Below are 8,354 nucleotides of genomic sequence, written 5' to 3'. Positions count from 1 at the left end.
AATAACCTCAATTGCAATCCAGAAGCAGGACCACACACAATGTTTTTCTGATCGTAGTTTGATAGTTCAGTAGATGCGGATCAGTGTAATAATCCCGTTAAAGTCTCAACAACAACCAACACATGAGTTGCTTTTCACTTGCACTTTCATGGAGTATTTATAAACAGCTGCTTCCTACAGCATTTTTACCGCCTCATTTTAGTAATGCAGGCAGCTGCTTGCGCTTTCAGTACTATAGGAAGTTGAAAACCCCGCGCAAGTAATGGCTGCACGATGCCCATTGGCTGTTCCATCTAGCAGACGTCCCCAAAGCGCTGTACGCTATTGATTTTTCCTGAAAATGTTTTTAAAGAATAATATATATAAAATTAAACAAAAAGTATTTGTTAAATATTAATTCAATTTGTTCAAAAGCAAATTTCATATTCAAAACCGTCAACTTTCCTTTACCTTCCTTTACGGAAGTTCCCCCTCTACGAGATTACTTGCCTGCCCACCAAGTGCGCATGTCTATTGGCTCTGTCGTTCTCTTTCTGCCGTGGCATCTGGAGGTGAGTAGGACTGTCTGCAGTGTTCTGCGTATCGGGTGGATATCACAGTAAAGGTTTGCCATCCGAAAGCATTTGCTTGATTTTTTAAATGTTAGAACTCTTGTATATCTGGTAGTATTAATATTTATATGTATTTTTGATACTTTCCTCGCTAACGTAGTGATAGATTTGCAAGTGATCATGCCGGTCGTTATGGCCGCGTGGTAGTTAAACCACCGTGATCGGTTTGTTCCTATATGATATTGCTTTGTTCTGTTACGCGTAGAGTATAATTCGTGATTTTTTTTTTTTTTTTTTTTTTTACGAGAAGCTTAAAATTCGTAATTTGATAAAGTAAGATTTTTGAGCCCACGCTGTAGAGTTACAAAGATGTCTGCCATGTTAGGATTTGACTATCTTAGTAGTTTCGTTAGGTATTGAATTGAGCAAGAGTCGTAATTATTTTGATTTGTGTGAGAAAGTGTTGTCTCTCTAGCTAGGTAGTGTGGATTACTTCGTTCTATAGGGACTCGTAGAATTTAACAAATTTGCTGGTTACGTGATTAGTGCAACGGCAGTAGTGTTCTAGTTATTACGTGTTAAAATGCATTCATTATATTAGTACCACGTGGCGTATGTTGAAACTAATTAGCAATTTTCGTTTCAGTTATTTGACTGAACTCCCTGTAAACTACCAAGATGGGTAAGGAAAAGATTCACATTAACATCGTCGTCATTGGTCACGTAGATTCCGGCAAATCGACCACGACCGGACATTTGATCTACAAATGTGGTGGAATAGACAAGAGAACCATCGAAAAATTCGAAAAGGAAGCCCAGGAGGTAAGTGCGAAATATTGCTTGCAGCGACATTAGTGATATTGGTCGATATTGATGTAACTTGTAAAATTTCACTATGCAATTTATTGTAGATGGGCAAGGGTTCGTTCAAGTATGCCTGGGTGTTGGATAAGCTGAAGGCAGAACGTGAACGTGGTATCACGATTGACATTGCTTTATGGAAGTTCGAAACTAGCAAGTACTACGTGACCATCATCGATGCTCCAGGCCACAGAGATTTCATTAAGAACATGATTACAGGAACGTCACAGGTACATTGCTTAACCATGTAGTATAGTGTGCTTTGATTAATAGCAAGTGACATACATAACTCACAAATATTTTCAGGCCGACTGTGCAGTGTTGATTGTAGCAGCTGGTACAGGTGAATTTGAAGCCGGTATTTCGAAGAACGGTCAGACTCGTGAGCACGCGTTGTTGGCATTCACTTTGGGTGTGAAACAACTGATCGTGGGTGTGAACAAAATGGACTCGACTGAGCCACCATACAGTGAGGTAAGTGAGAAATGATTGAAAATTTCAACTTGCGGCTGAACACGCTTAATTATTAGGGTAGTGTGTGTGTAAAATAGTAAGGTTTGCGTTCCTTTCAGGCTAGGTTTGAGGAAATTAAGAAGGAAGTAAGCAATTACATTAAGAAGATTGGTTACAATCCTGCAGCTGTTGCCTTTGTCCCAATTTCTGGATGGCATGGCGACAATATGCTTGAGCATTCTGACAAGATGAGCTGGTTCAAGGGATGGTCTATTGAGCGTAAGGAAGGGAAGGCTGAGGGGAAGACCTTAATTGAAGCTCTTGATGCTATCCTTCCTCCTAGCAGACCAACTGAGAAGCCTCTGAGACTTCCTCTTCAGGTAAGATAAAATTAAGTGTACATTACGGAATTTGGAATTAAGTGAATAGTTAACTCGGTACTAAATTTAAGAAAATAACTACTAATTGCTTGTAATTTTCAGGATGTGTACAAAATTGGTGGTATTGGAACAGTACCTGTGGGTAGAGTAGAAACAGGTATTCTGAAGCCTGGTATGGTTGTGACATTTGCTCCTGCTAATTTGACGACTGAGGTGAAATCTGTGGAGATGCACCATGAAGCTCTGCAGGAAGCTGTTCCGGGTGATAATGTTGGTTTCAATGTTAAAAACGTTTCTGTTAAAGAACTTCGGCGTGGTTATGTTGCTGGTGACTCTAAGAACAACCCACCCAAGGGTGCTGCTGACTTCACAGCACAGGTGAGTTCATTGTGTGTTTGTGTCAATATTAGACAGCTGCATTCATCCTAAACTGTCACTGTTACTTTGACCTGTGAGTACAACATTTTGAAAATTTCAGGTTATTGTTCTGAATCATCCAGGACAAATTGCAAATGGTTATACACCAGTGCTTGACTGTCATACAGCACATATTGCATGCAAGTTTGCTGAAATCAAAGAGAAGTGTGACCGTCGTACTGGTGAGTGAACTGCACTTTAATTTGAAAGGTACTTTGAATGTATCTTAATGTGAACTATTAATGCAAAGTGAAAATTTTTTTCTTAGGCAAGACAACTGAGGAGAATCCTAAATCGATCAAATCTGGTGATGCTGCTATTGTAAACTTGGTACCTAGCAAGCCAATGTGTGTGGAATCATTCCAAGAGTTCCCTCCATTGGGTAGATTTGCTGTGCGTGACATGAGGCAGACGGTTGCTGTTGGTGTAATTAAGGTAGGTAATTTTGTGATATTGTCCATCTTATACAAGGTTCCATATAGATCCAATATTAAAACACACATTCTTCCATACAGAATGTGACATTCAAGGATGTCACCAGTGGTAAGGTAACGAAGGCAGCTGAGAAGGCCCAGAAGAAGAAATAACTAGATGTGCTGATTGGTCCATCAGTGGCGGTTTCCTCGCAGCTCCCTGCACCGCCCATTGTCCATCTTCGCTTATTCAACATGAGCTGCCTTCTCTTTCTTTCCAAGTGGCTATTAAAACATTGTTTCCATCGAAAAGAGTTCAGAAGGAAAGGCCGGTTATCTCCTTTTAGCCCGGCTGTATTAATTTTGTAATTTGTCGATATTACGAGGAGTGTAAAAGCGGATACTTTTTGTTTTCAGTTACGGGAGAGAGAGACTTTCTTTTCCATTCCTTTTTTGTTTTCACATTTTGAATATGTTGTATTACAGTGTAACAGCTTCTGTACATAACTTAATGGTTAAACACAAGGGCCAATAAAGAAGCTTTGAACCATGATTCAGAATGTTTTGCTGTCACCTGCTCCATTTGAATGTAAGAGGGGCTAGATATTTAGTGTTGATAAATGTCATGTTGGGTTTGAGACTGCACCGTAAAATATTACCTCTAGTTGTTTGATGTGCAAGCCCAGGTTAGACTATTGTATGACAGACCATGTTTCTTAACTTTGTCTTTGTGCTATTTCTCATGCATTTTTAGTTGTGCAAGGTGGTGTCTATTGCTCTAATTTGTTAGAACACGAGTAAATGGCTCTTAATTTGGGAAAGTTTTTGTGGAGGATCAGTTTGTGTTAAATATGTCAAAGAGAATGCAGAAGCTCCATGGTGTTTTGGTAAGTCAGGATGCTGGAATTCCACATTTTGAGTGGGCCTTTGAGTGCAGTAGTGTGCTTTAACTGCTGGTAGTTGTAGTTTGACAGCTAAAGGATGTGGTATGAACTAATACTTTGGGCCACTTTTTATTTTAGAGCAATTTTATCCCTTGTACTGTAGTCTGCCCATTTTCAATTAATTTCAGTTAAGTTTGTACAAAGTTTGTTAATGATGACATGGACAAAAGCTTCTTGGTGCAGTTGAAATGAAATTTTGATTCAAATTATTCACACATTAGTGGTTAAGTTAAACTACAGTAAGATTTGAAGGCTGCTTGTAGTAAAGTCCTGTAAAAACCTTCCATGCTGTCAAATTAGATGAGTACATTGATTTCATTGACAATTGCTTGTGTGAAAGGAATGAGTGTATTTGAAGAAAAGATTAAACATTTGCTCCTTGTGTAACACATCATAAGGGAAAAAACACTGCCAATAGAACATTTTTTAAACTTATGAAGTAGACCAGTTTCCTGATTTTTGGGGAAATAGTATTTCACATGTAAAGCATCACCACAGCTGTTGGTTGTGCAAAGTAATGTAAATTCAAGCTTTAGTTTGCACAGATAGGATATCTTTGTGCCATTGAATGTGTGGGCATAATCAAGTCTTGCCCTACATAACTTCAAATTTCTTTTATTTTGTGGGCAAAGTTACTTTGAAGTTTATTTTGAATTTAATCCATTCACAAGACCAAACTTGGTTGTATAAAGTTCAGTGTTCTGAATGCAAGTTTAATATTAAAATTTTACACATGGTTTGAGGTAAAAATTGAAGGCATCGGTATCTGGATGTATTTTTCTTTGCAGTAACCTGAACTTTGTTGGGCATTCCCTGGGTGGATGTGCAAAGGCAAACAAGGTGCAAGCTGTGGAGTGAATTTATCAATGATTTTTAGGCTGGATTGAGGTATCGTTGGAGTAGAGTATCCATTGAACATTCCAGAAGCACACGAGTCTCATTAATGGTAAATTTATCTTCTGGGACTCTTTATGATAAAATCACTTTATTACAGTTTAAAATTCCACAGCAACTTAAATGTATATTGCTCAAGAGGATAAGTTGTCTCCTAAATAGTCTCACATCTGCCACAAACCGTTTGTCAAAGATTGCACATGATCTGTTTGTTCAGTGGAACATAATTGCTGAACAGTATTTTATACTTACCTGGCTTGAACAATAGTGATTACACTACGGGTTTCCAAGTTTCGGAATTATTGCACTAGGCCTAATTAGATTAGTGTATTTATTCAGCACAGTTGAGAGCTGTTGCAGTGGATTGGGTTGCTGAGTTTCCCAGTCAAGTGAGCAGGTAAGTTCCCACACCCTAGTTTGCTCAATCACAAGGGGCACACACAGGCTTTGAGAAAGATGTGCACATTGAGCACATATTTTAAAATGATGAAGCATGCCTGGCATACTGTTAGTCAACATTGTACATACTTAAGAGAATTTAAATTGGTGCACTGTTATAAGTAAAAATTAATAAACATTTTGTAAGGTTATTGGTGAGGAAAGGACACTTCCATTGTGTATTGCTATCTTTGAAATAGGGTATAATCTGTTGCATTGGTATTTTAAGGTATTGAACAGTTTTTGAAGAAACATGTTCATCTGAGCAAATGTAATTTATAAAGTAGTTAGCACTCCAAAAAGTATTGTAATTGTGGACATAGTCCAGAGAAATAGGATTGTACTTGTACAAAGCTTGTGATATTTCAGCCAATCACCCTACACATTGCAGTGCATAGAGAACTAGCATGTAACAAAACCTTTGCATGGCATTGGTGGGAAGACAATTGCAGGTAATTTAAGTACCCATTGTACAAATATGAAATTGGGTACCTGTATTTTCATTGTCTGGTCAGAATTTGGAAACCCTAGGCCTTTATGAATTTTCTCTGAAGACTACTGAAATGTGAAGCATATTTCTGATATTATGAATTACACATCTTGATACTGTATTGTGGTGGTTCTGACATTGCCACTTGTCAGGCAAACAAAAATGCTGTGCTGTCCAAATGAGCTTCACAAGTGATTTTACTGTGTTGGACATACTTTGGAAGTAGTTTTCTTGCCTCTGTTGCAGGTAGTTAAATTTCATGTGTTGTAAGTCTTGCTGTTCATGTTGTATGTGAAAGACTTTTCAAATTTTGTACGGACAGATTTTTGCAGTGACCTGTAATAAAGTAGTATTGGGGAAAAGCTGCATAAATATCCAGTCAGGCCTCTGGGTATGTTCTGTTGTGAAGATTGGCAGCTTTATTTAGACACACAAATAGCAAAATTGTCCACTTGAAAAAGTTGGTAAAATGCCTTTTATCAGTTCATAAAACAAAATCATGTGGGCTCAGTTGTAAGTACAATGGTGGCTGACTCCAGTTCCTTTGACATGATACTGGGTGAAAGTGGTCTACGAAGACTAGTGCTGACACATTTGTGGATAGTCTTGGACTATTGCTTAAATTTGTGACCCATACCAGATAGAATTAACAGGGATGTTGAACATCCACAAAGGCAGCATGAATAGTCACAGGTGTTGGACTGCCTCCCTAACAATTGGTACAATAAGTACCCTCTTGTCATGCTGTTCAGTGGTTTGCAGAAAAAAGATTGGAGTGTTCAACTAATATACCTTTAGTCTTTGTGTTGACAATGTCATGGGAGGTGTGTTGATATTGATGCAGCACTACAGTTTAATATTCAGTAATACCATTAGTCATAACAGTTCTCACTTCATAGTGGTCGAGGATATTTCCACAATACTTGCATATTTCAGTGTGAGGTTGCCTCTTCTGCTGTCACTGATGGCATTGTTGGAGCTTTATACCCTAATCTGCCTATTCTAAGTGTTTGTGGTTTATGCATTGTCTGATGTAATAGTCATAATTTGCATATTTTAAGTGCCTTTAATTTGTTACACATGGAAATATTGAACTCTGTGCTCTACTCAGTTACTGCTATTGCAACAGCTAGTCTGGGAACACTTTGATGGCACGCTTGAGTAGAGTTCTTTGTGGCACAAAATATCTCTGGTGTCCTTTCTCTTCTTCATATGTTCAGTTGCACCCTTACCTAACAGGAAATTATGTTCAAAACAGGAAATTTTCAAGAAATGTAGTTTTATTGAATGGTGGAATTTGATTTTTTGTAGACACGTTGCCATAAAGTGATAACTTAGTAACTGTGAAACACGGGTCTCAGGAGTCAGATGTAAGGAAAGAAACAAAAGTAAAATAATCATGCTGTCTCTTCAAACAGCCACTTGATAGTCATTGGCACACATGCTCTGTGAAAGTCTTGTATTTGTGTGGATTGAAGTTACAAAATAGGGTGAAGCAGCCATGTCTGTAAGTGTACTAACAGATACTAATCTAAGGTATGAAATGCCCATTTTAAATAAGAAAAATGGTATGTTAATTAACAAGTGTTTGGAATATATTATCATGTTTACTTGGCCTGTACATTATCAAAGGAAACACCGTATAAATTAAATAAATAGAATCTGTGTGGCTGGCACTTAAGAGAAAATCTGCATACTGCAGAGTCACTTATGACACATACCAACTAGCTTTTTGAACTAAAAGTTCATCAGGAAGGAGAGATTGGCAATTACATTCTTTGCTGTTTATATACTGTTCTGTTCTACTTTAAAACAGATACCTAATTTTAGAGAAGTTACCAATTTTTTGCTGTACCACTCTACATTGTGTTCAGAATATAATATACCTATAAATTTACAAATGGTAATCTGCAGACTACACAATAGTATTAAATTATTTTTGTATAACTTAACATCTGGAGTAACTATTTTCTGCCTCATTGACTATTAACTCTCAATATAATTAGATCATAATCATTTACAATATTATGGAAAGTGTAAGTTTGATACTCATCATAACAGAAGAGACTGAGTTGTAGACACAATGAAAAGGCTGCTGTACATCTCTTTTTCATAACAGAGTTGTTCCATTCTGAAGTATGCATCCTTCCATAAACATTACTAGCTATTTGAAACCATTGCTGCTGGATAAGGGTAGGCTCTAAACTTTTCTGTACACGAGTCTTCAGCTATGCATATCCATTTAATCTACACACTGCTATTGTCTTGCCCTTTTCTTATCTCTTGGGATCCAGCAAAGAACTTTATTTGCCCATGTATCATCCATTCCTCTGACCAGATTTCCAGATCACCATTTGTTTCTCTCCCTCAAAGAATTTGGGAGAAATAATATATGAAAACCTAAGCTGCCATGTGCAAGAAAGCATCAACATCCATCCATGTCTTACTGAAATGGGTTGCACGTGGTCTCCTTATTGATATACACTTCTGTAGGATTCTTCCAATAAACAGAA

At 37.6% G+C, this 8,354-nt stretch overlaps 1 protein-coding gene across 2 annotated transcripts; it reads left to right on the top strand.

The window, feature by feature from the left end:
• The first annotated feature begins 488 nt into the window (after window positions 1-488).
• On the top strand, window positions 489-3,628 carry LOC124776335 (elongation factor 1-alpha). Of its 2 annotated transcripts, none has more exons than XM_047251277.1 (9): window positions 489-551; window positions 1,198-1,373; window positions 1,463-1,642; window positions 1,719-1,886; window positions 1,985-2,245; window positions 2,348-2,623; window positions 2,724-2,844; window positions 2,931-3,097; window positions 3,178-3,628. In XM_047251277.1, exons 2-9 carry the CDS (start codon window positions 1,230-1,232, stop codon window positions 3,247-3,249), a joined length of 1,389 nt encoding a protein of 462 aa, XP_047107233.1. In that variant the 5' UTR covers window positions 489-551; window positions 1,198-1,229; the 3' UTR covers window positions 3,250-3,628. The 2 variants fall into 2 exon arrangements, with proteins under 2 accessions (XP_047107233.1, XP_047107232.1); XM_047251276.1 differs by having other exon boundaries at window positions 494-604.
• The last annotated feature ends 4,726 nt before the right edge of the window (window positions 3,629-8,354 follow it).

Source organism: Schistocerca piceifrons, chromosome 2 (genome assembly GCF_021461385.2).
Source record: "Schistocerca piceifrons isolate TAMUIC-IGC-003096 chromosome 2, iqSchPice1.1, whole genome shotgun sequence".
NCBI classification, from domain to species: Eukaryota; Metazoa; Arthropoda; class Insecta; order Orthoptera; family Acrididae; genus Schistocerca; species Schistocerca piceifrons.
The sequence above is the reverse complement of the archived record's forward strand: the minus strand, read 5'-3'. Positions and strand labels throughout refer to the sequence as shown.